The 27632-nt window shown below is 39.4% G+C and overlaps 2 protein-coding genes across 4 annotated transcripts in view; one reads left to right on the top strand and one right to left on the bottom strand.

The window, feature by feature from the left end:
• Positions 1–1686: 1686 nt before the first annotated feature.
• On the top strand, positions 1687–17937 carry LOC138953410 (GTP-binding protein 2-like). Its single transcript, XM_070325211.1, has 11 exons — positions 1687–1929; positions 3761–3787; positions 5346–5530; positions 5800–5914; positions 8297–8494; positions 9184–9358; positions 10875–11091; positions 11330–11524; positions 12131–12302; positions 13273–13434; positions 14872–17937. Exons 1-11 carry the CDS (start codon positions 1858–1860, stop codon positions 15031–15033), a joined length of 1680 nt encoding a protein of 559 aa, XP_070181312.1. The 5' UTR covers positions 1687–1857; the 3' UTR covers positions 15034–17937.
• Positions 17674–27632, bottom strand: part of LOC138953411 (abscission/NoCut checkpoint regulator-like) — a 25266-nt gene continuing 15307 nt past the window's right edge. The window contains exons 6-12 of one of the 3 annotated variants that reach the window (XM_070325212.1): positions 26045–26210; positions 25526–25633; positions 23230–23412; positions 22512–22606; positions 21502–21645; positions 20741–20886; positions 17674–19007 (exon numbers count right to left, since the gene is read on the bottom strand). In XM_070325212.1, the coding sequence (XP_070181313.1) occupies positions 18935–19007; positions 20741–20886; positions 21502–21645; positions 22512–22606; positions 23230–23412; positions 25526–25633; positions 26045–26210 (915 nt within the window). In that variant the 3' untranslated portion in view covers positions 17674–18934. The remainder of the gene's footprint in view (positions 19008–20740; positions 20887–21501; positions 21646–22511; positions 22607–23229; positions 23413–25525; positions 25634–26044; positions 26211–27632) is intronic. The other 2 variants (XM_070325213.1, XM_070325214.1) reach the window with 2 other exon arrangements.

Below are 27632 nucleotides of genomic sequence, written 5' to 3'. Positions count from 1 at the left end.
GATGGAGAATAAGATAAACGTAAATTTGGATCGTTTTATAAATTTTTATTTTTTTTTACAATTTTCCGATTTTTAATGACCAAAGTCATTAATTAATTTTTAAGCCACCAAGCTGAAATGCAATACCGAACCCCGGGCTTCGTCGAAGATTACTTGACCAAAATTTCAACCAATTTGGTTGAAAAATGAGGGCGTGACAGTGCTGCCTCAACTTTCACGAAAAGCCGGATATGACGTCATCAAAGACATTTATCAAAAAAATGAAAAAAACGTATGGGGATATCAATCCCAGGAACTCTCATGTCAAATTTCATAAAGATCGGTCCAGTAGTTTGGTCTGAATCGCTCTACACGCACACACACACACACACACACATACACACACACATACACACACACATACACCACGACCCTCGTTTCGATTCCCCCTCGATGTTAAAATATTTACCGGTAGTCAAAACTTGACTAAATATAAAAATGAAAAAAAGAATTTAAAATGTTGGTTTTTTTAAATAAAGAAAACTTTATGCTCAGATTGCTCTTTTTTCCTTGATTTTTTTTTATCAAAATGTGTCTTCTATGTGACTGTTTTGGCAAGTAGTTGGGTAATTTGTTGGCTCAGGTTGCACCCGATCGGTCAATTGCCGTTATTTAATTTGATCCAAATTTGTCTTCTTAAATGTACTTTTTGGACGGTGTATTAGGAGAAGTGTTTTGGTTCAGATTGCACCAGATTGCTCTATTTTGCTTGTTTTTATCATCATTTTCGGGGGGGGGGGGGCGGCGGGGGATGCCCTCATACCCCCCTATGAGGTTTCAAACGCTTCGCGCCATCAACTAAACGCTTCGTGTCGTCGAATTATCCCTAAAAGAAATTTGGAAACCCCCCCTTAAAAATGATGTGATCCGCCCCTGTTCTGAATTCGATTAACTAAAAATCCAGGGAATTTTTCCTGCTAGATGATATTGGGCGTATGCCTGGCAGCTTTAAAAAAAATAAAATAAGAAAAGATTTGTTGTGAGTCTAGTGAGCAAGAGTCAAGTTAATTCTTCTGTTCATGCATGCACGTTACGTTCATTTATAATTAATTATCATAGTTGCAGGGCAAATGATTTCAGGAAATGATTGCAGGTGGGGAGTCAAGCTTTAAAATAGCTTGAAAAACTAAGAAAAAGTATCAACACCAATTTAAACAAATACAAAACAACAACAACAACAAAAATCAAGTATTATTTTGTTATTGCGTTGCTTCAAATTTGATCAAGCTGCATGGCTTGACATTTGAGAACATAATAAAAAGCACTCCTATGTAGATTTGTTCTAGTCATGCGCACCTGTGGGCATGCGTGTCACCTTTATACGATAATCCCTACCCTACATTGTACACTTGTTTGACAACAATGCAGTCAGCAACAACCTTTCCATGATAACCTCTGGTGCAATGCCAATGGCAATGCAGGCTTCGGTATGGTAGCCCATTCGCACTAAACGCGTTAGTTACTAGGTGCTAAATTTGCATTTCACACTAATACAGTTTAACTTAGAATCTTTAAATCATTAATATTTACGATCTTGTGTCGTGGAAAAGCTTAACAATGTAATGTGTAAACTTGTTGATGCAAATTGAGTGAGGAATTATATACTCCCTATTTGGCAATTACGGCACACCATACGCAAAATGCCGGCTTGTTTACATCCGGGTGCGCCTGACGCAAGATGGTGGAAATTGTTGGCACTTGCACAGCTGACTGATATTTTTAGCGCCTTGCTTACTAACATCGGGAAATCGGACTGCAGTAAGATGTCAATACGAATGCACATACGTATGACAGTGTAGAATTCAGTGGAATATCACCATGGAAAGTCTTGGGAACCTTTTTGGCACCTATGAAAATGGCAATGAATTGCCAGAAACATTGCCACCTGAGGTAAACTATCATAACAGCTTTGATTAATCATTAGACGTATTTTATTGATTCCTAATGATTTTTGTTTTGTTCAAGGTCATAAACCGCATTCGATTATTGTAAATAAAGCTCAGACCAACAACAGAAAAAGTAATAACACAACTTTTGTAATTAGTTACTATCACTCAGTATCAGTAGTAAAGTACTGCGAAGAACATATTGCAGTCTGAAAGGTTGATCATGCCTTGCAGTTGCAGCTTGCGCAATGTATTGCAAGTTGGACACTAGCTATTGCGTTGATCGATCTGTATGATTCGTGTACACCACTGCACTTAGATTCTTGTGGAAAGTACAGAGTTTTTTAGGAGAGGATTTCTGGATTCCAAATCCAATCTAAATTATGTCCCATGATTTAAAACTAAAAGTATTCAACTGTGTGTATACTGTATTATACAGTGTATAGTGTACTTATGTCAGCTAGACTTAGTTTAACTGAATAGACACTGAAAATTTGATTGATAAACCATTAATGATTTCCTAAACAAAAAAATTCTTACGTTACTTTGCAAATTAATAAAATGAATTTTTATCGGCAAACCGTTATTTTCTGATGTTGGTTGTCCAACTCTCCTGTGCCACTGCCAGGAGTACTGGCTTCCATTTGTTGCCCTATTTTATTCAGTACCAGCAGGTAGAGATTCGTCGAAGAAAGCAAAATCAGTTAAATTCAGGAATTCAAATCTGTAGTGTAAGGCCTAAAAAAAAAATAGGTGTGGTTACGGTAACCCGACCTACCCTATTTTTAAGGGCCGACCCTATAACTTTTTATTACATTTGTCAGAAAAAAATAAAAACACACAAGAAAACGAGTGCAGAAAACGCAAAGAAAGCGAAAGCGCCCGAGTCGCACACTTATTTCCCTGTCAAGTAGGTTTAATTTGTACACATTAGAAAAAAAAGTTTGAAAAAAAAAGTGATTGCCTACCTTTCTACCCTATTTTTTTTGGCTATGTTACCGTAACCACACCTATTTTTGTTTTTGGCCTAATCTAGTGAACGTATGCATGCACATATTCCATTCCAGACTGTACGGGACTAAAGCGCATTACAGTGTACATGGCTTAAGCAAACACACTGTCTATTGTCCACCCAACCCAGCATTTAGATTTGAACAACAGAACACCCAAACACTAATTGAGTAATTCTAATGCGTTCCAATTACTGAATTAGCGACAAACGCAATGCGTCTGTGATTCTGAAGACATACACTAACAAAAGGTTTTCTGAACTAAGAATGAAGAAAATGTTTAAATCAGGTAGCTCAGAGAATGAGAGATAATTTTATGAATTAATTACTTATTTGCCTTATATTTTTGAATTTGACTTTTAAAGTTGAACTAAATGAAGTGATGTACTCTCATTTTTCTTCTGCATTAAAATATAATTTGCAAAGCATTTCTGTTATTCAAGCATACTACTACTAGTACTAGCCATTTTTGCTTATAAATCAAATGTTTTAAACAACATAAGTTGACTTCTGTCGACTGAGTATGGAATACAACGTGTGTATGATCGATCATTTCATGATGAAAATGTGATCTTCAAGTTCAAGACATTAGAGGAATCCACAAAGTCAAACTAGTATGGCCAGGCCGGGGAATGACCGACATTTCCAAGCCACAAATGGAAATGATCAAGATAAGCAAAAGTCTACTGAAAGGTAAACCCTAGGAAAAAGTGTTAACTATGGTACATGCAATTGCAAGCCAACCTCACTGCCATTTATATCCATTATAAATTTATGTGTCTTTATTGATTATGCAATTAAATGGAGGCTTTTTATTTGTTTCAGGAGGAAGAGGGAAACATCGAATATAAGGTAAGCAGCAAGGTCCTTGTTTATACACGAAACACATGCTGAATTTTCAGTACTGTTTTTAACAGATTTGTATGGTCACAGATGGTGTATGTGTGTGTCTCACTCTGATAGTCAGAACTGATGTAATGTACAATGTAGAATTAAAAGGTTGAAGAAGGAAGTTTTGAATTACGGTAACTACATGTATTACATAATTAGTGATAACTACAGTATGACCTGGTCAACAGGGAAATTGGTGATGAGAGAAAACAGATTAATATTATAATTTTATTATAATAACAAGGTGGGGGAAGTAATATTCATGTGTGTAAATCAGAATTGTAAATGAGGAGGAGTTGCACAATGTAAGCAGGGATGTTGCCACAAATTCATACCTATAGGACAAATGTCCTGAGCTCTTCGGCATCAATAGGACATTTGACTGCTTTCAGACATTTTAATAGGACATTATAATTTTGTGCAAAACACAAAATCATGATCACACACACATATCAATATATGCACCAACATTGTGTGCGTATATTGTTTTATCACTTTTGTTTTAAAGAGGACACACACAAAAAAGAAACAAACAAACTAAAAAGCAACCAAAAACTTCAGCACTCTTACTTTGATTGGCACACAAACTGCATGATTTCCTGATAGAGCTTTTTCTTGACATATTCGACAAAACAGTTTACCTATATAGATGGTCTCTTTGCTGTCAAATTCTAACCAACTAGTACTAAACAGGGTCAACATGAATAGTTAACCTTATTAAAAGACCGTCTGTGCGAATGTCCTGTTGTACCGACACGTACATCTTCAAGTCACAAAACTTTACTTTCCGTGATTGTGGAGGTTTCAGCGGCGACACTATCATTGGCGCTGTCATTTTCTGGAATTATGCTATTGCTAGCCGTGTTTTCCCATGTTCTTCTTGGCCCTAATGTAGCACACGATGCCGTTGAAACGCCAAACGTGTTCAGCTTTTTTGTTTGTTTGGCAGGCTTTAGCTTTTTTCAGTGGCATAATTCAGTGCCGTGCGCTTCAACTCTAACCGAAAGCAAATTAAAGCATACGCGAGCCTTGGTCAGTTGAAGTTGTCTCCCGTACTCCTAACTTTAGTGTGCTGTCAGAAGACGGGTGTACGCAAACAGCTCATACCGCAAACGGTTCGGAAAACGCAAGATCTGCACTGCACAAATTCAGTGGACCTGTACGCGAGAGCGCTCAGTCACTTTTTGAAGATTTTTATTATGAAAGGAAAATTATCAAATAACGCGCTGTCCGAAGGAATGGAGTTCTTATCGGACAATGACCGCGCTCAGTTGAAAACGATAAGACATCTGACCGCTATGCGGCTAAGTGAATCGGACATTTGAGCCTTTTAATCGGTCTAAGTCCGATGTCCGACGCCTAACGACATCCCTGTGTAAGACACACATAATATTGAGGAAGCTGAACAGTTATAAGTTTTATAAATGTTATATATTTTCACTGTACATGTTTAATAATATATCATACAAGTCTATTTTTCATTACAATACAAGAGCAAACACATTTTTTTGAATGACAGTTGAAACTCGTGAATCCATCACCATCACGACTAGAGCATCTTGTGACTCAGATGAAATGGCGGCTACAGGAAGGCAATGGAGAGGCTATTTATGAGATTGGTGTGGAGGATAACGGCATTCTCACTGGCCTCAATGAGTCTGACTTAAAGGCCTCCTTGTCCACCTTAGAAAAAATGGCGAAGAGGTTGGTACTGAGAAATCTGTGTTTGTCTGTGTGTGTGTGAGTGTATGTGCGTTACTCTTACTCTTTGTGTGTGTATCACTGTATGTTAGGGAGAGAGCAAGAAACAGTGCATGCTTCAGGATGTAAAACTTCATGAATTATCATGTAATTATACAATGAAGTTTTTTATTCTATTTTATTTGTAGTTAATAGACACCGGTAAAGTCTGTTTGATAAAAAAATCATTGTTTCCTGATGGCTATTTTAACAGCATATATTTTCGTCACTAGGTTAGGTGCATCTTTAAGCATATTACGAGAGAAAGTGACGGAAGCAGAGGAAGGATACAGCGAAATGAGGAGAGCACTGGAGATACTCGTCAGAAAAGTGCCAGATGACCAGGAGGTAAGTGCAGCTGCTGTATCTTATTTAACTTATTTTATGCTGTGTTGATTTTAACATACAGCTGTGTGTTGTTCCCTTACCACCCTACTTCTGCCTTGACCTAACTCACGTGTCAGTGCTGGAGTGGGTGCTGTTGAATGAAACAGAATTAGATGTAATGCAGCAGTATTACATTTAGTGATTTACACTTACACACTTTTGATATTGAATTGGAGAAATTATGATGAAAGGGAAATATGTGGTGCCTTTTAGGGGCCTGGGGAGCACCAGAACGGGGTTGAGATGGTGGAGGGAGTGGAGCTGTCATTTAAACTACAGGCTCCAGACCCTGTATGGCATCTCTGGTCCAGCGCTGGCATGGTTTGAGTCCTACCTTACGGATAGAACTCAGGCTGTGCTTGTCGATGGCCAGAGATCAGCCCCAGCCCCCCTTGTTTTCGGTGTCCCTCAAGGCTCTGTACTTGGCCCCGTCCTCTTCATTATGTATACCAAACCCTTGTCTGCCCTCATTCAAAATCATTCCGTTTCAAACCAGTCTTTTGCTGATGATACCCAGTTGTATAAGCCTAGTTCCCCCGCAGAGACACATGCCGCCATCCAGACCATTCAGACCTGTATCTTAGATGTTAAGTCATGGATGGTAGAAAATAAGTTAAAACTAAATGATGATAAGACAGAGGCACTTCTGTGCATGGAAAAGTCCACTAAGTTCCCAAATTCTCAACCTTCGTCTGTCCAAGTAGGAAATACCGACATCTCTTTCTCTTCTTCAGCTAGAAACCTCGGCTTCACCATCTCCTCAGACATGACACTCAACAAGCACATCTCCAACATCTGTAGGTCCGCATACTTTGAACTCCGCAAGATCGCAACCATCCGCCATACACTGTCCGTTCAAACTACAAACACTCTAGTCTGCTCTCTTGTTCTTTCTAAACTTGACTACTGTAACTCTCTTCTCTCTGGCTGTCCACTCTACCTCCTGCACAAACTACAGAAAGTTCAAAATTCTGCAGCACGCCTGATCCTCAAAGCACGAAAAAAAGATCATGTCACACCACTTCGCCGCACACTCCACTGGTTACCCATCCAAGCCCGCATTGAATACAAACTGTCCACTCTCTGCTTTCACTTCTTCTCTGCCTCGTCTCCTGCTTATTTCTCTGAACTTCTCACTGTATACACTCCTGCTAGACAACTCCGCTCCTCTTCTGATAGCCGCACCCTAGTCATCCCACCCACAAAATCAAAAGCATATGGACAACGCACTTTTGCATTTTGCGCATCTACTCAATGGAACTCTCTCCCCTCTCACATTCGCCACTCTCAGTCAGTACAGTCATTCAAGCGAGCACTCAAAACTCACCTCTTCCAGAAACACAACTCCTAAAGTCGCAACATTTTGCCATCCTGTTCTGTAACGGTTCCATCTCTATTCAGCTTGTTATTTTGTCTTTTGTTTTAAATTATTATAAATATAATTTTTCACTGCAGTAGTCCTTTAACTTTAACCCTTAGCTGTAAGCTAGATATGCACAAGTCATGTCGGTGCCACATAATGCTGACACACATGTTCCTGTGCATAGTTTATGGATAACGTGTAGTTGGGAAGTTAAGAGTAGAAATAATTAGTATTTAGTGTAGGAGGAGGGTTGGGGGTGGGTAGGGAGGGGGTGGGTATGGTTTACTTTGAGCAGGTCGGTTTCAGTTTTAATAAACAATTCTAGAGAATTGTGTATCTTATATTTGAGTCTTTCGTGTTTTAGACATTGATGCATTTAATAGTTTTAACGAGTTGCCTTTTGTTTTATCATTCTGGTGTTTATCTAGATGTGCTGTGTATCTTATAAGAAGTTCTTAAAAGTTCGAAGTTATTTTAGCATATAGGTTTTTTATGGTCTTAACAGTTAAACATGTATTACGTTATCATTAAGATTCATGCTTTGTTAGTACTAAGCAGTTGTTTTAATCAGTCTGGTTTTCTCTTGTTTTCATCTTATGAAAATTTTAAATGTTAGACTAACTTATTGTCGTGTACAGAATAACAACTGTGTGAATGGTGCTATACTGAATGAAAGAGTGTGACATGAAGTTCTTGTACATAATTGCAAAGAGTGTGAATGACGTTTTAGTTTAGATGTCAAGTGCTTAGAGCAAGCCTTTTTAACGAAAGTTTTTGATTTAGCGCTATATAAATGTTCTTATTATTATTATTATTATTATTATTTTCATGCTATTAGGTTGTGGAAGGCAGTGACAGTTGTTCTACTGCAGCATTAGTAATTTGATTTTGATTTGTTTTCCGGACATGTTCTCTCTTTAATTCATTTTATGTTGGTATGTATCCAATCGAAACTCAGATTAAAACTTGCTTCTTAACAGTTCATTGACCTGCGACTGGCAGTACTGGGCAACGTAGATGCAGGGAAGTCCACTCTGCTGGGGGTGCTCACACAGAGCGAGCTGGACAACGGGCGAGGATGTGCACGCCTGAACCTCTTCCGACACCTCCATGAAATCCAGTCTGGCCGAACTTCCTCCATCTCGTATGACATCTTGGGCTTTGACACCAAGGGACAGGTACTGTATTCGTTTCTTTAGGCACGGAAACTTCCTTGTTTTTGCGGAAATTCCTCATGTTTTATTTTACAATTCCTTGAAATAAAAACATTTCCTCGCAAAAAATAAATCAAAACCCAGGAGAGAGAAAAAAGAGAAAAATACAGGGAACATCGTTTGGGTTGGCAAGGGAAGTAACCCATCTGTCCATATCTGGATAAACAGTAAATTACCCAGTTTCCAAATTATTTGGTATGAATAAATCAAAATAGCGACTTTCATTCACACCTTGATGTGTGATTATGTTGCGAATTCAACTGAAAAGTAAAAATGGCTGGGGAAAAAAGGGTTAAAATTCCAATAAAGGTATGTTGCAAATACCTCATCTGTACCTGTTTTAAAACTCCCTCTCTTTCAAGACCCTAATTGTTCACATTCTGGATAAGTTAGGAGAAGGGAGGGAAGATATTTGTCTATGATTGCGAGAAGATAAAGCAGAGCATAAAAAGTGAGAAGTCTTCAAGGAAGAGTGATCATGCCTTCAGAATAACTTGTAGCAGATCAAAATAAAAAGAAAATGTGATGAGCCTTGTGTAAAAACAAATGTCTTCAAACGTAGATTTTTCTTGTGATGCCTCACATTTTTTTTGCTTAGAATGACATGTACAGTTTCAGGATTTAAAAAAAACAAACTGTACTCCTCTGTTCAGGTTGTGAACTATGCAGAAAGTCGCACGGTGGAAGAGATCTGTGAGAACTCCAGCAAGTTGATCACGTTGATAGATCTTGCTGGACATCACAAGTACCTGAGAACTACCATTTTCGGTCTCACTGGCAACTGCCCAGATTTCGCCATGCTTGTTGTCAGCGCCACCACAGGAATTGGTAAGTGCTTAACTGTAATGGGATTTTGCTGTTATGAATTTCTCTTCTTCTTTTTTACAGTTATTTAGCTGCAACTTCTAGGTACACTCCAGGGATCGCGCTAGGATTTTTCAAATTGCGTACGGCTTACGCAATGTCGGCCAAAAAACGCGTAAAGCAGAACCGATTTTGCGTCACACTATAACACAGTTAAATCATGTCAAAAGCACGCATTTCACTCACCTATTTCCGGCGCTCACATCGGCTCTGGAACTCACGTCAAGCCCTGTCTACAATGTCCGCACTTTGGCTCACGGCCGGCCCCTCCATGGCGATACGCATCAGAGTCTTGATGACGATGTGCGAAAAAACGAGGACAACTTTCGCTGCATGCTGTTTTGAATGAATGAAAGACAGGCTTGAACTGAAAGCGTCTCTCGGCCTAGATTTGGCGCCACACGCCCAGTGCATTTTGGGTGTATGTTCTGTTTCAGAAAACCGACCGGCGTTGCTTTGCGTCGCTTGCGACACTCTTATGCCGAGAGCACGTCACCTCATTTTGTTTTATCCAAAACAGACTTTAGATTTGAACTTGCGCGCTTGTGCTATGTTTGATCCAGAACAGACTAGAGATTCTAAACTCGCGCGCGTGTGCTATAGTCTGATTCAGTATTGGGATGTGCTGCTGAGCATTTGTTTGTTTGTTTGCTTAACGCCCAGCCGACCACGAAGGGCCATATCAGGGCGGTGCTGCTTTGACATATAACGTGCGCCACACACAAGACAGAAGTCGCAGCACAGGCTTCATGTCTCACCAAGTCACATTAATCTGACACCGGACCAACCAGTCCTAGCACTAACCCCATAATGCCAGACGCCAGACTAGATTGGCAATTTTAAAATCTTAGGTATGACCCGGCCGGGGTTCGAACCCACGACCTCCCAACCACGGGGCGGACGCCTTACCACTAGGCCAGTGAGAATGCCGTTTTGAATAGAAGTTGTTTTGCGTACGCGTTACGCATAAGCGCCGTGAAAATGCGTGGGCGGATTTTAAAACGTGTCAAATACGCAAAAAACATGCGTTAACGCGATCCCTGCACTTGTGTTTAGCACAAGACTTTCACTTGTATGGTTGTTTTATCACCTTCCTTCAGGCAGGGAAGGGAATTAATTTCTCATATTAAAAAATTCTTTGGAAGATTTCTTGGTACAAAGAAGGAAATTGTAGCATCCTGTAACCATTGCAAACAGTGAGAAAAATTGAAGCAAATAGACAGGAAAACAGCAGCATGAATATGCACAACATCAGACAACAATTATCGTGAAACTGACAAATACAAATGGTTTTGGTTTAGTTTTAGGCAGTGTATGGTGATTTTCAATTTTGGCAATAGAACTTTCCTGTGAACCATGTCTCTTCCATTACAGCCGAGATGACAAAGAAACACCTTCATTATGAGCTAGCTCAGTGCCTAAAGCCATTTTTTTCGATTCTCTGACAACCTAGCTTGCATCAGATACATTTCTGTTCCAGCGGGGACGACCAAAGAACACCTTGGTTACGCGCTAGCGCTGGGTGTGCCGGTGATGGTGGTGGTGAACAAGATTGACCTGTGCACCCCGTCCACCCTGCAGCGCCTGTTGCGACAGCTGGAAACCATCCTCAAGGGGCCCGGATGTAAGAAAATCCCTGTCCGCATCGACTCTGAAGACGATGCTATCACGGTCGCCAGCAACCTGGACACCAACAAGTAAGCGCTCTTGGACCTTGCACAGTGAAATCTTGATTTAACGGCTTCCAGTTTAGGAACTCCCCATTTTAAGACACTAGATTTTTAATTGTTTTTTCATGACTGTAAATTTACTTCCGTATTTAGATATTGATGATGTTCCATTACATCGTTTTGGTAACCATTTGATGAGATTTAGAAGACTGTTCTTTCTTCTTCACATTTGATGAGGTTGTAAAGTCTTTGTTCTTTTCCACAGGATAACACCAATCTTTACAGTATCCTGCGTGACAGGGCGTAACCTGGATCTCATCCTGAAATTCCTGCACCTGTTGCCACCGCAAAAGTCCCACACAGAACGTGAGCGTCTGTCACAGGATCTCACCGAGTTTCAGATTGATGAGCTGTATACTGTACCCCAGGTTGGAACGGTCGTTGGTGGAGTCATCAAAAAGTAAGTCTTTGTTGTTCAGGTGTAGTTTGTTTGTTCATTCATGGTCTGAAACTCCAACGGCTTTTACGTGTATGACCGTTTTTACCCCGCCATTTAGGCAGCCATACGCCGCTTTCGGGGGAAGCATGCTGGGTATTTTTGTGTTTCTAAAATCACCGAACTCTGACATGGATTACAGGATCTTTTCCGTGCGCACTTGGTCATGCGCTTGCATGTACACACGAAGGGGGATAAGCCTCTAGCAGGTCTGCGCATTAGTTGACCTGGGAGATCGGAACTATCTCCATCCTTAACCCACCAGGCAGCCCCGGCTGGGATTCGAACTCACGACCTTTTGATTAAGAGGCCGATGTCTTATCCCCTAGGCCCAGGTGTAATAATATGCATGGGTTTCTCTGAAGAAGTTCAGGTTTTTGTCAAAACAGGGAATCGAAGAATTCAGAGGCAGGCAGGGGTAAAGTTGTTTTTTGGTGGTGAGAGTCCTTTTTGCTGTGGCCTTTTCTTTTGGGCAGATTTATTACTTACTTTTTAGCATTCACACAGTTGTTGTATTTTCACCAAGGATGTTTTGACAGAACTAATCATTTATAATTATTATTATGGCAGAGGTTCTATTGGAGAAGGGGAGAAGCTGATGTTAGGACCCTCAGATCATGGAACTTTCCAGGAGGTCAAAGTTCGCACAGTTCATCGCAATCGGTTGCCATGCCGACTAATCCAGGCAGGACAGGCAGCGTCTGTCGCTCTTGTTGATGTGGATCGCGATCAGCTGAGAAAAGTGAGTACCACACATCGCTTGTGTGTATGTCAAATCATTGAGACTGCTGTCAGCAAAACAACCCAAACCGTGAAAATATGAGACTGAAGAAGAATGGAACAATTTTACTGGAGGAAGCGTTCAGGAGGAGAGCTGTAGAATTTCTATGTTTGAAATAAAAAAAATTGGCTATTTCATGTGTCAATATTGACCAAACAAATTATAGTCCACACTCCTTGCATTTGCTGATTAGTTTCTAGGAAGAATAAATATGCTGTCTAGTTGCCATAAGCAGGAGATGCTTTGCAGTGGAACCCACCTGGAAAAACATATCAATGGCGACCTTAACTCATTGTGATATATTCATTCAGACTGTTAGCTTCAGTCGCTTCCTGTAACGTCGATCTAACGCCTGCATTCCAGCATGTTGATACACAGTTACTACAATTCTGAGTGACCTGCTGCAGCACAGCTGGTCTCGGCTAAAAAAAAATTGGTCAACATTGGTGGGGTAGAAAGTGTTAAGACAACTAATGCCTTGGCTGTATGACTTGCATATGGAATTATATGTGCAATTGCAAGGTGGCATGTGACGGCATTCTACTGTTGTGATTTCTGCATTTTCCCTTTTAAAAGGGACAGTGCAGCTATGAAGCGTAGATCCCATGTTGTCAGGTACTTCACAGGATTTTACTGTACCCAAGTTTCATGTTGGTTTGCTTTCAACCTAGTTTGTTTCTTCCAGGTTTGCTTTTCTCCTTCTTCGTTCACGGGCTGAAACTCCCATGTTCTCTCATGTTTTTGCACAAGTAGATTTTTACGTGTATGACCCTTAACCCACCAGGCTGCTGCAGCTGGGATTGAACTCACGACCTTCTGATTAGGAGGCCGATGTCTTATCCACTACGCCCATCGGTTTGCTTGTAAATAGTGAATTTCACACGCTCCGATTGATTTCAGTGTATTTCACATGTTCTCCGTTTGCTTTCAGGGGATGGTGCTGTTGAGCCCCTCAGCAGAGAGTGAGTGCTGTCGACAGTTTGAGGCAGACGTTTACGTTCTCTACCATTGCAACAAGATCACCAGAAACTTTCAGACCACCGTTCATATTGGCACCGTCTGCCAGACTGCAGTCATCTCCAAGATCAACAGGGTGAGTTGACACTTTTTGGGGGCGAGGTTGTGCTCACTTATAGTCAGGCATGAGATGTTGTGTCTGTTACAAGTACATGTAGTATGCATATGTGATTTTGCCCTGGCATACCTTTGCGCACAAAATTGTAGGCATTGCAACTTTTTCAAGAATACACTTGGAGGCTTACGGTGTAGCTCTTGTTTTATTGCAGGAATGAAAGTTCATACCATGCTGATTGCAATGATGATAGCGAATGTTGTCAGATTCAATGTTTGAATGCACATGTTCACATACTCAACATTGTGAAAGAAGGAAAAAAAGATCAAGACATGAAAATGAAAGATTTTAATAAAAGATGGACACTAAGTTGGTCCTATGAACAGACTTGGAAATTCTTGAACACAAGAACAATCGGGATCTGTCAGACAAACGATTGTGAGAAATTCTTGAGGCGCAACAACAGTTAAGATATGTCTGTTGGACAAAAGATTCTGTTTGATCTATACAGACCTGTTTACCAGTACGATTTGGGCGTATTTTGTACGCCAAATTATTATCAGTACGCAAATACGCGACACACGCACAAAATACGCAGAAGAAAAAGTCTAGAATACGTTTTCCGGTATTGGTGTGCTGATTACGGGATGGTACAACTGATGCCGGTTTCGGTCGAAGGGAGATAACCATGACAGCGAGTCTTCAGCTGTGGAAACCTTGTTCAGTTGTTGGCACGTGCGATCGTCTGGACAATCGTGGCAAAATGAAGCGGTAAAAGGTGCCAGTTTCGGATGACTGTACCAAGTCTAAACAGCAGAAGCACCAGATTTTCTTGGAGAAATATAAGAAAGAGCCAGGAATTGTGGAGTCTACTATGGGAAAAAGTCATGCACACTGCAAGTATTGTAAATCAGATTTCTCCGTTGCCCATGCTGGGAAATATGACATCGAACAACACTGCAGTTCCAAAACTCACATGGACAAGGTTGCTGCAAAGAAATCCGCTGAAAGCTGCCAAGGAATTATGAAGTTCATTCCCGCAAAGCAAATCCTGCCAGAAGAAAAGGCTGTAGTCCGTGCTGAAGCAATGTTTTCTGAGATGATTGTAAAAATGAACTTGCCACTGTCAACCGCAGATGTTATTTCACGAACTTCTCTTTTCATAATCAATCTGCTTGGAAGACACTGGTAATAATGTTATAAACTGACAGGTAAATAAAATTGTTTTATCCCTGTTGTATCGGAAGGAGTTAAAATCTGAAGATGTTCACAAGACATGCTATTCTTACACAAACACGTTTGCACCCACGCGTACGTTTTCCCTAGCCCATATGGCTTTGCTTGCAAAGTACACCAACTTTTTAAAAATACACTCAACTTTTTGAAAAAGTACTCTTGCCTCAGGTTTAGGGTAAACAGGTCTGTCTATAATATGTTTTTGATTTCATTTTCTTGCAGAATCACATCAAAACCAATGAAAAGGCCCGAGTGACATTCACATTCAAGTTCAAGCCAGAGCACATTCGCGTTGGGGCAAGACTTCTGTTCCGAGAAGGCAAGACCAAAGGAGTGGGAGAAGTCACACAGATTTTCCCGTTCAAACCCCACATAGAGCGATAAACTGTTCCATGGTTTCTTCTTTGTCTTTTTTTTCACACTCAACTGGGTTTTTTCTATGTCTGACCGTCCATCTGTGATAAATTACAGCCTGGGATCGTCAGAAGGTGTAGACCTTCTGGAATGGTGCAGGGTGTTTTTTCCTTTCAAACTGCAGCATTTATCATCAGAATAAAAACAACAACATGTAAATTGACAATAATCCTGTGCTTAATACCCTGAAATGAATGAGAGCGCTTAACATGTCATTTTTGTCTTTGTTAATTTTTTTGTGTGTGTGCACAAGTTTGTCTCATTCTTTTCATTTAGTTGCTCTTTCAAGCATCTTTATTACAGCTTGATAATAGTTTTTTTGACAATGGTTGCAATATTTGTGACCTGTAACAAAGAATTTGCCTGTAAAAGTGTGATTCCTAACACTCGTACATTCTGTAAATACTAATATGGTCTTTTGTTTGGAATGTCAGGAGAGTCAAGCGTATGAAGAGGTTTGACATAGTATCATTTCATGAGGGTATATCAATAACAGCATAATGATTGCCTTTTAGCATACAATTAGTGCTTTGTATGTATTCGTCTGTATCTGTACATTTAAAAAAGTTTTAAGAAAGGATGTTATTGCAGATTTGTTATTGTGTATTTAATGTGTTCATTTTTAGGGCATCAAGAGTCCTCTGGCATGTTCATTTTTAAGCAGTTGTGTCAATTTTTGCTGCGCTTAAATGCTTGTACTAAATGCTTACAAAGCCCTTTTTTTTTTCTCCAGCAAATTTTGTATGGTCGTAAATATTTAAATAATTTTTAAAGTCGTGCTCTTACGTTTTTATTCTTGTCAGTAGAAAGTATCAGAGAGACTCTTTTATTCGGTTTTCATTGTTACAATGTAATGTTTTGTCAATTGTGTTCAAAATATGTTCAAAAACACTTTGTCAAAATCAACACGATGTTCACAACAAAGTTACAACTGATTTTGTGTATGTACATGTATATCTATATACGGCTTGTGTCTGTCTGTCTGTCCGTCTTTCTGTCAATTCGCGATGCACGGCCAAAGTTCTCGATGGATCTGCTTCAAATTTGGTGGGCATATTCAGGTAGACCCTGGACACAATCTGGTCGATAAAAATTTTCAACACGTGCGATTTTGGTTTTTATGTACATCCATTCCCAGTAACTCTTCCTTATCTTCTCCAGTGTTTTGCGCGTTTATCTCCCTTCCTTCGTGTCGCGTCAATCGCGTACGGTGCGCCCGGCAAAGCCGGGTACCCGGTGAAGCCGGGTATTGGTGCGCCACTATCGCCGGGTCCGGCGAAGCAACATGTGATCAACATGACAAGCCGTATGTGTTGCACCGCAGAAGAGCTAGAAATACTCGCAAAATGCATTAAACAGCTTGTCCAGAGAACACTCGTAGTCGATGATGTACCGATAGGGGCGTGTGTACCGGGCACGCTGTAACTTCACACGAGCATAGTCTGATCATAGCAGTGCTGGTCGGACGGACTGGGGTTTTAACGATTCCTAGTTTGACTTTTGTTTTAGTTGAGAGCACGAGCACACACACTCAAACACATACAGCTTGTCATGTTGATCACAAGAGAGAAATAGAACAGCGAATAGAAGGAAACATAACAGATTACGTCCCCTTAATATGACGCGATGGACGACAGACGTCATGAAATCTATGACGCTGCGATGATAGTCTCGGCAAGTTGAGACTAAAACTCAGCTATAACACTGAACGACTCTCGCGCAAGTTCTCAAAAGCGTGGTTACCCCTTGCACATCCGGTCTATAGGTACATGTGCATTTTGGAATGTCAAGGACGACAGAAAGTAGAGCCAGCTATGATGTATTTCGTGCACCTTTATTTATCCTCTATTTTATGTGTTATAAGAGTGCAATAGTTACATCATAGATGTAACAAGAGAACAATGGAAATACAAGAAATATACCTAGAGTACATTTACAGACAAAGAAGGGAGGTCATGGGACCCCTATTTAAAAAGAAAGAACAAAACAAAAACACACACACACAAAACTAAACACTCATGTCTAAATTCACATGCATAAAAATGTCAGGCATAAAATGGATATTTTCAACAAATATGGTATCCCCTGCATAATTGTTTTCAGGTAAATATGTTATGGTTAACATAATAAATGGCATTTTGTGTTTCTGAGTTTTAATCTTTTTTCATATAAGTTATACATTTTGCAGAGAGAGCTGTTGTGTACAATGATATTATCTATTATGCATGTACATGTATATGTTGATGTGATCAACAGGGTGAAAGTGGTATGGTTGTTGTTGGTCGTGCTACTTTTTGGTTTCTAAATTTTTATGCTAACGCTGTAAATATTTCAGTTCCTTCTATAACTCTATCTTTGCGTTGCATGTTTTGTTGAAAGCTTCTCTGTTGCTGTTGCGTTTTTTCAACATGAGTTGACACATTATTTATGAGTTAGTAAGGCTTGTGACTTTGCTTTGTATAGCCTGAATCAGCCCCATATCAAAAATATGAAGTTTGTTTTTTTGTCACTTAATTTACATGCATGCTCATTGATTTTATAGCAGGAATGTCTTATGCAAATTGTTATTGAGCTACCTTGCAAAATGGGTAGATTGTTTGGTTTTTCGTGTTAACAGTTTGGTCTGTGTACCGGTACTATTGTTTTGTATATTTATAAAAGGTGTTGTTTTTTAAGGAGAAAAAAATGTGTCAAAGGTTTAGAAATAAAAAATTAAAAAAGCAGAGAAAAAAATTGTTAAAGTAAAAATGGGCCTTGAAATCTTAAAATTATTGAATTTGTATGTGCAAGGAAAGGCTTGTATACCTTTTAAAAATATTCTCAGTTTTCCGGTGGATTTTTACCAAGGAAATAAAAAAATTAATGAAAACATTATCACATTTTGCTTTGTGTGTGTGTGTGTTTGAGAGAGGGGTTTCACTTTGTGTGTCTCGCTCAAGAAGAGTACCAATTCCAATTATGTAGTATCTTTGAGTTTATTTTTCCTCCAGTGTTTTCTACTAAAACATAGTACACATGTACGGTTCTAAGGCTTGATGTGAACTCAGAACCTGAGAAACTGCAGGACTAGTACTGACTGGCATATCAAGTTTGTCTTACTGCCTGGTTGAAATCAACAAGTACATTTTGAAGATACATGCATACAAAAAGTATTTCAAATCACAGAATTACAAATGAAAAGAAGAAATCACAGAATTACAAATGAGAAGAAGAAATCACAGAATTAGCTTTTCAGTGACAAAGAAATACACATTTACACAAGACTCAATAAAACATTTAGAAAATACACTATGAAACCAACTGAACAGTTCATATATGCTCACAAAAACAGCCGTTAAGATATAAATAGAGCTAAAAAACACAAGGAAACAAATTGCTATGTTTTGGGGGGTTAATCAACAAGCACCAATCGGGTGCATGCAGTTAAACATTTAATCATTTTACTCTATTAATCCTGCTACTTATGCATACAACTGTTAAATATTTAGCATGCCGAATGTGGCTAAGCCTAATGTGTATAAACATACAGCGACTTCATACAGTTCAAAAAGGAGAAAGCTCAGGTCTGTCAGAAGAAATCAAAGATAATGGTTTGGGAAAATAACAGGGAATGGATGTTTGAAAAACTGCAACTGTCAAATCCTGTTCTTTGTAGGTAAAGATATTAAGTACATGTAATAGTAAATTCGTGCATAGGATACAGAAGCAGATCCAAAGAGAGAAGCTTGAAAATACCAACAGTCGACTGACATTACAATGTACAAAGTCTGTATACACATATTGTAATGACTGTTGCTTATTTATACTGTAGTCTGTTGTTGCTTCATCTTATTTTTGCGCAGTCTTTCAATGTTGCCATGTTCCACCCGAGTCACCTGTAGCCTTTAGGAGCCTTGTATGGCACTGACCGATGGTCTGTTAACCCCAGGTCCTTGTGTCCCTCCCTGGAAAGATCAAATTGGTGTATGTTTTTACATTTAGTCAAGTTTCGACTAAATGTTTTAACATAGAGGGGGAATCGAGACGAGGGTCGTGGTGCATGTGTGTCTGTGTGTGTGTGTGTGTCTGTCTGTGTGTGTGTGTAGAGCGATTCAGACTAAACTACTGGACCGATCTTTATGAAATTTGACCTGAGAGTTCCTGGGAATGATATCCCCGGCCTTTTTTTCCATTTTTTCGATAAATACCTTTGATGACGTCATATCCGGCTTTTTGTAAAGGTTGAGGCGGCACTGTCACACCGTCATTTTTCAATCAAATTGATTGAAATTTTGGCAAAACAATCTTCGACGAAGGCCGGACTTTGGTATTGCATTTCAGCTTGGTGGCTTAAAAACTAATGAATGAGTTTGGTCATTAAAAATCGGAAACTTGTAATTAAAAATATTTTTTCATTAAATGATCCAAAAACAATTTCATCTTATTCTTCGTCATTTTCTGATTCCCAAAACATATACATATGTTATATTTGGATTACAAACAAGCTCTGAAAATTAAACATATGAAAATTATGATTAAAATGAATTGTCCGAAATCGATTTAGAAAAAATTTCATCTTATTCCTTGTCCGTTCCTGATTCCAAAAACATATAGATATGATATGTTTGGATTAAAAACACGCTCAGAAAGTTAAAAAGAATAGATATACAGAAAAGCGTGCTATCCTCCTCAGCGCAACCACTACCGCGTTTTTCTGGATTGTTAATCTGATTGCCTTTGCCACGAGCGGTGGACAGACGATGCTTCGAGTGTACGGTCTTGCGGAAAAAATGCAGTGCGTTCAGTTTCATTCTATGAGTTCGACTGAGCTTGACTAAATGTTGTATTTTCGCCTTACGCGACTTGTTATTTCATTTGTATTGTTACCGCCCTGATATGGCCCTTCGTGGTCGGCTGGGCGTTAAGCACAACAACAACTAAAAAACAACAAACAAACAAAATTTGTATTGTTGTTTAACACTGACAGATACTTTTCTTCACCAGGGCATAATGGTGCATAAAGAGAGATAGAGAGTTTGCGACAGTGAGAGTGTGTGTGTGTGTGTGCACATGTAATATGAGTGCGTGTGGGTATGAGCTTATGTGTGTGCGCGCATGTATGCATGTGAGTGTGTTCAGCCTGCTCATGAAAAGCTGTACAACTGTTTTCAGTGTGCAGAGTAAACTTGATACTTGTGTCTGCAAATTAAAAGCTCTGGTTCATGATTCAGTACAAGTATGATAAGTGACTGAGAAAAAAATCAGAACTTTCTCATCACGAAAGAAAAACCCACACAAATAAATTACATCCTTTAAAAAATGCATTTAATAAAATTGCCCAATAGTAATTATCTTTTCATCTAAAAACAATTGAATGAACACAAATTCTGGACACATTCTGAACGAAAATGCATTCACCAAGAATCCCCTGATATTTTTCAAACTTTTAAACTTTGAAAGCTAACAAATGTACTCTTATTCCTGACACATTCTGAGAGAAATTTATGAAACAAAAATTCCTCCATACCATTTCTCATCTGGATTTTGAAAATAAAAAAATTAACCCAAATTCATGAGAAAAAAACTCTGAGAGAAATACATTAAACAGATTGCCTTGATATTCTTTGCCAATTGAAATTTGGAGAAAACAAAAATCAAAAACGCAAATATCATTTATATTCCTGATACATTCTCTCACTTGAAACATCTGTTACAGTAGAGATCCATGTCACAGTCGATACAGCGGATCAAAGCATCTTCTGTGCAGATGATACAGTATGGCAGTTCATCCGGATCCTCGTAGTCACTGTCAGCATCAGCTGTTGCACCCTTAGGAATGTTTGTCTGTACAGTAAACAAAATGTTGCTGATGTTTAATGCTGTAATTTTCTGTCTCTTTGAAAAATGTTCCTAACCAAGCATGTTTAGTGGTCAGAGCTTTGGAATCAATACTGCAATCTTCTTATTCTTCGTTCGTGGGCTGAAACTCCCACGTACACTCATGTTTTTTGCACGAGTGGAATTTTACGTGTATGACTGTTTTTTACCCCGCCATTTAGGCAGCCATACGCCGTTTTCGGAGGAAGCATGCTGGGTATTTTCGTGTTTCTATAACCCACCGAACTCTGACATGGATTACAGGATTTTTTTCGTGCGCACTTGGTCTTGTGCTTGCGTGTACACACGGGGGTGTTCGGACACCGAGGAGAGTCTGCACACAAAGTTGACTCTGAGAAATAAATCTCTCGCCAAACATGGGGACGAACTCACGCTGACAGCGGCCAACTGGATAGAAATCCAGCGCGCTACCGACTGAGCTACGTCCCCGTCCTATGCAATCATATGTGTGCAGGGGCTTACACGTATTCACACGCAAATATAACCGTTACACATGCATGCACACACACACACACACAAACACACATTATATTCTTAAGACATCCGTCCAGCAAAACCTACCTCTTTCTGAGGACCCTTTCCAGTGCTGTCTGCCTTTGCTTTGGATTTACTGGCCTTGCTTTTAGCCTTGGAAGCTTTTGCTTCTTCAGGGCCTGTTGCCAGTGTTTCACCTACTTGATCGTCTAACTTGGATTCTTCCAAGAACTGAAAAAATAAGGGGATATGGAGTGAAACGTTTAAGCCACCATCATAAATTACCCCTTTCTACGCACAATCATAATAGTTTTGCCACATTCGTATATTGACCATATTATTTCACCTACACAGCATACCCAAATTGAATATCTGCCACGAGCCCCTTTTCTCTTACTAAACTAGTTTTGGTAGAGATTTTTCACATCAACACCCACACATACAAACCTATTCTAAACATTTTTTTCCAACATGGAACAACAATAAGTGTGTGGTTCCATGAGTATCTTGCAGTTAATTACTGTAACAAGCTTTTGTCAGGCAGTTGCATGCGAAGTTTGATGGGAAAGACAATCAATGACGGAATAGATCTACAAGTTGTATCTGCTAGCTTGTATGCTGTATGTATCTATTGTGGAAATGAATTACATTCCTCTCTCAAAAGTTAAGGTGCACCTAACGTGGGTGACTTCGGCACTGGAGGCTCGAAAGCATATTCTATCCATGTCGAGACAGTACATCATTCAAATGGATTTAATGCCATACAAGCCATCAGCGGGATTGTAACTTTAACATACCATGAGCAAAAAACAGATTTTTTGCAGTGAACAACTGAACAAAAAATTAAAGCCTGGGTTTATATACTTCACTTTTTTCGCTGACAACATGGATGGATTATTTCATGCACAAGTTTACACAAGGCATTACCATGTCTGTCTCCAGTGTCAGAAAAAAGAGACTACAGTCACTGGAATGCATGTATTTTTATTTTTTTCTCAGCAAGTAAAACAGAAACTCCCACACCAGAACAACAGAGACAAAGAAGTAGCTTATGCTATATAATACAGTATATTTGTATGATATAAGAGTCAACTGACCTGCTGCATGATTCGTTTGGCAGCTGTCTCTTCATCCTCGCTGTCATCATCATCCTGCTCTGTGTTGTCTACATTGGACCCAATGGACTGCAAATCTATATGCAACCAAACAAGAAAACATTAAAAACTGAAAATCTGTTATGTTAAGCATTAGAGTAACCAAAAACATTGACTCAAATTGTGCAGAACTGTCGCAAACCAGTGATCAATTCATGCTTAACCTCATATTCTAAATAAAAGCTACCAAGCCAAATCAAATAAAGGCAAAATTGAATGCCCATAATTGTTGTTACCCACTATCCACTTGAGTGCAAGAGTGTACACATATTACAAGCACACAAAAAAGGAAGAAAAAAAAAAGATGAAAAAACTTCCATCCCCCTCCTCTAAAATCTCTATAACTGTAACACACACTACTAGCTTCAAAGCATATGAGGATAAAAACACAAAGAAAACTCGCTAGGTATGCTGCCTAGGACCCAATGGGTCCAGGTTTTTGCAATTTTAAAGGCAATGTGACCGCCTCTCCTGGCAACTAGAATACACACAGAATGTTAGTAAAACACAAATAGACATATTGTTCCTTGATTATTTGCTTCCAGGAATTTGTTTCCTTGGGTTCCAAGATTTTCTTTCTTGGGGGACACCCACTTTTCTCTGCAAACTGCGGATATAAAGACGAGTTCTCAATCCTGTTTATAACTACCCTCCAGCATACCTGCTTGCCCATCCTTCTTCTCTTGTCGCTGTTTGATCACCGTAAGTCTTTCCATCAGCTCTTTGTCTTTCTGCATGTCCTGCAGTGCCTTCTGTGCATCTTGCTCCATGTCGGCTGCTGCTCGTGCCATGAGTGCCTGTACCTCCTCAAAGTCCAAGTCCTCTCCAGACTTCCCATCTTCACCTGTATGAAAGTTGTGCAAATACAACAGAAATTCCCTCTGAAGACCCCCACCCCCCAAAGAAAATGAAAGAAAAAAAGCGAGATTTGTGTCTTACAAGGAAGTAATTACAGAGGTTATAGACAGAAAATCTGTGAAAGCAAGGTCTTTAAAGGGGGGTAGTCTTGAATTGGAGAAACTTACAAGAGAGGTTCGACTGTAAGCTGGGCTTGAGCCGGTGGCAAAGTAAGTCCAGAGGTAATGTCCCTAGCGGCAAGCCCTCTGTAGCTCAAAGCCCTCTGTAGCTCAAAGGGATGTAGCATTTCTAGATTTGTAGGACCTCAAAATGGGAAGTTAAATGACTTTTATACATGTGACCTTGTATGAGGGTGGGAAAGATTTGTAAATATATAGCATTCAAATCCCCAAAATAAAATGCTTAGGTTGGAAAGCAGAATCATGAAATGGGTGCAAATGCTGTGTGGGTCCAGAGGTCTTTGCCCCCAGACGCTGTTGACTTTTTGAAAATACCATAACCTCCCCTTTGTTTTTTGTTTTGTTTTCTTTTTTACATATTTTTGAGAGGAACAATTTTTGTTGTTGCAAATAAAAAGAGAAAATGTAAAAATAAACAAGTCGCGTAAGGCGAAATTACTACATTTAGTCAAGCTGTCGAACTCACAGAATGAAAGTGAATGCACTGCATTTTTTCACAATGACCGTAGTCCGCCGCTCGTGCAAAACGCAGTAAAACTGACGAGACTGTTTAGCGCGGTAGTGGTTTAGCACGCTTTTCTGTACCTCTCTTCGTTTTAACTTTCTGAGCGTGTTTTTAATCCAAACACATCATATCTATATGTTTTTGGAATCAGGAACCGACAAGGAATAAGATGACATTGTTTTTAAATCGATTTCGGAAATTTGATTTTGATCATAATTTTTATATTTTTAATTTTCAGAGCTTGTTTTTAATCCAAATATAACATATTTGTATGTTTTTTGAATCAGAAAATGATGAAGAATAAGATAAACGTAAATTTGGATCGTTTTACAAAAAAAAAATTTAATTACAATTTTCAGATTTTTAATGACCAAAGTCATTAATTAATTTTTAAGCCACCAAGCTGAAATGCAATACCGAAGTCCGGCCTTCGTCGAAGATTGCTTGGCCAAAATTTCAATCAATTTGATTGAAAAATGAGGGTGTGACAGTGCCGCCTCAACTTTTACAAAAAGCCGGATATGACGTCATCAAAGACATTTATCGAAAAAAAGAAAAAAACGTCCGGGGATATCATACCCAGGAACTCTCATGTCAAATTTCATAGAGATCGGTCCAGTAGTTTACTCTGAATCGCTCTACACACACACACAGGCACACACACATACACCACGACCCTCGTCTCGATTTGGATTGGATTGGATTGGATTGGATAAGATTTACAGTCCAGTGAGGTTACCCTCATGGAAATTCGGGCTGCTTTCTCCCCGGGGAAAGCGAGCTGCCATACATACGGCGCTACCCATATTTTTTTTTCCTGCATGCGTGTATTCATGTTTCCTGAGACTTAATGCCGTGTGAGATGGAATTTTTTTAACTTTATTCCAAGTCCCACGGGTATTTGATGGACATTTTTTATCTATGCCTATACAATTTTGCCAGGAAAGACCCTTTTGTCAATCGTGGGATCTTTAACGTGCACACCCCAATGTAGTGTACACGAAGGGACCTCGGTTTTTCGTCTCATCCGAAAGACTAGCACTTGAACCCACCACCTAGGTTAGGAAAGGGGGGAGAAAATTGCGGCCTGACCCAGGCCTGAACACGCAACCTCTCGCTTCCGAGCGCAAGTGCGTTACCACTCGGCCACCCCCCTCTATGTTAAAACATTTGGTCAAAACTTGACTAAATGTAAAAAGAGAAATTTCCTCTTAAAATAGAAAGTGATCACGCCTGTTTGAAAAAAAAATGAACAGATTTTACAGTAAGTAATGCAAGTAATGTTTAAAATAGAAGAAAAAAATATATAGCTATATTCATGAACTTATTCAAAGACTTCCCATAACTTGCATCCTTAGCAAAACAAAGTTATAAAAGATTTTTTTAAAAAAAGGGCTTTAATTCAAAGTCTTTACCTGCAGCACCCTTGGTGGATCGTGTCCCAACATCAATATTTTTCACAAATTTCTTCTGAGGCATGGGATTGTTCTTGTCCAAATTATTTTGATCCTCTTTACGTGCTCCTGAAATGAAAAGAAACAGCATCCCTTATTCTTTGCTGGGTTTGAATAGACTTGAAGCTGAACGAGAAAAAGTCTGGAAAGGTGCCAAGTAACTAAACCTTTGAAAAGGTGCCTGTGCAATAAATTTCGGCTAAAATATTTACTGCACTTAGTAAAACACACAGACACACACACAGGCAAACAAAGACACACACACAGACACACACACAGAAAGGCACACACAGACACACACACAGTTACATACAGCCACACACAGACACACACTGAAAATCAATCTTCTATTTTTCTTGTCTTTTTCTATTCAGTCTTATGCTCAAGAGTAACCTGCTGAAGACAGTGCAATTTGTGTTGCAGACTAGCAAACCGTTTTGCATATTTGGCCAGTACATAAGATGAAGAGATCTATCATACCTGTCTGGTCACCTCGAAGACTTGACAATCGGTTTTCCACATCTGCAACCGGGTCAATCCCATGAGAATCAATCTCCACTTCATTGGCGATTTCATCCAGCAGCTCATCGATTTGTTCCACTTGGGTCCGTGTGTCTGGGGGATGGTAAACCTGCACACAAAACAGCTGTTGCCCACAAGAAAGACTTTCTGTGTCCTCTTCATGGGATTGAGGAAAAACAATATCACCTTTTAGTCTGAAAATAATGGTACTGTACTTAAAGGCACAGCTAAGCCTCCCGTAAACCAACACAGATACTGTCAGGCTTTTACACACAGTACAAACACCCTTCCATTTGAACGCTCACCAAACGGGAACATCCTAGGTGCACTATGTAAAGAGCTAGCAACTTTGAAGGAATTAATTTTGCGGATTGTCTGTCAGACAATCGGACAGTGCTTTTTTGCGCTTCTGACCTAACTTTTGAAATCTAAATAATAAATTGACAGCTTGTTACACAAACATTCTTAAATCATAAAAGAAATCTTTTTTCATCAAGACAAGATCAGAACAATACGAAGTTTTGAAAGTTTAAAAAAAGATAGCCTGGAAGCAGGGTCACGCAAGGTCGTGGTTCTCGTAGCAGACGACGCTGCCTGGCGCCAGTTCCTCTGAACCGTTAACCGCCACTGCTCTAGTTCGCAGCCGTTTCAATGTTGCATTTCAGATTCAAAAGTACACAATAACGTGCTATTCACAGAATATTACACCAACCTGGCCTAATGTCTTCTTCATTCCATTTCTGCACATACTCCTCTCCCATAAAGTTGTTATGATTGTTGAGAGTGTTAGCTGTGTATGTTTGTATATTATATAGTGTGTATATGTGGTGATTTGTGTCTGTATGATTAATTTGTTTTATGTAGGTTGTACTTTTAATTGTTCTATTCTGTATATATATGTTCTTTTGTAAAGGGCCTAGAGCCATAGGTTAGGCACTTAAAAATGTCCAGTTATTATTATTATTATTATAAGCTTACAGAGATTTGCATTGAAATGACAAACTGGCGGCTAAATTGTGAAAAAAGGGAAACTGGATTACACAGGTTCACGATGGCTCAGAGGTAAGATAAACCACGCAAAAATAAATTCTTTGAAAATTGCTCGCTCTTTACGGAGGGCACCTAGAATGTTCTCAAACGGTGAGTGTTTAAATGAAATGGTGTTTGTACTGTGTGTAAAAGCCTGACAGTATCTGTGATGGTTTACGAGAGGCTTACTGTGCCTTTAACAAACAATAAAAAATAAAAAAATAATACAAAGAAGCAAAACCACTAGTCTTTTTTGCTTTTCAGACACTGCAATGAGTTCTCTATGAATATCTGTGCGATAAGGAAGTGATAATAATTATTCTCTCTGAACACGACTTCTATTCTCTGCTCCCTTTTCACTTCAAACAGCTATCTCATGTTTGCCATTCTCAAAGAAGGCATAGTTCCTCTTGTCGGTCCTGAATAAAGCAGTCACTTGCTCTCTTCCCTTATTCTTTCAACCACAATGCTGGCACTCTTCATACGGCACTTTTCACAGAACATAAGTTCTGTATTC

This window comes from Littorina saxatilis, linkage group LG17 (genome assembly GCF_037325665.1).
Source record: "Littorina saxatilis isolate snail1 linkage group LG17, US_GU_Lsax_2.0, whole genome shotgun sequence".
NCBI classification, from domain to species: Eukaryota; Metazoa; Mollusca; class Gastropoda; order Littorinimorpha; family Littorinidae; genus Littorina; species Littorina saxatilis.
This window is presented reverse-complemented; position numbering and strand designations above follow the sequence as displayed.

Bases quoted from the DNA above. Each gene is read 5' to 3' on its own strand.
- LOC138953410 (XM_070325211.1), top strand. From the start codon at position 1,858: ATGGAAAGTCTTGGGAACCTTTTTGGCACCTATGAAAATGGCAATGAA. The intron at 11,092-11,329 runs GTAAGCGCTCTT...TCTTTTCCACAG, and splicing joins AGCAACCTGGACACCAACAA to GATAACACCAATCTTTACAG. The intron at 13,435-14,871 runs GTGAGTTGACAC...ATTTTCTTGCAG, and splicing joins TCATCTCCAAGATCAACAGG to AATCACATCAAAACCAATGA.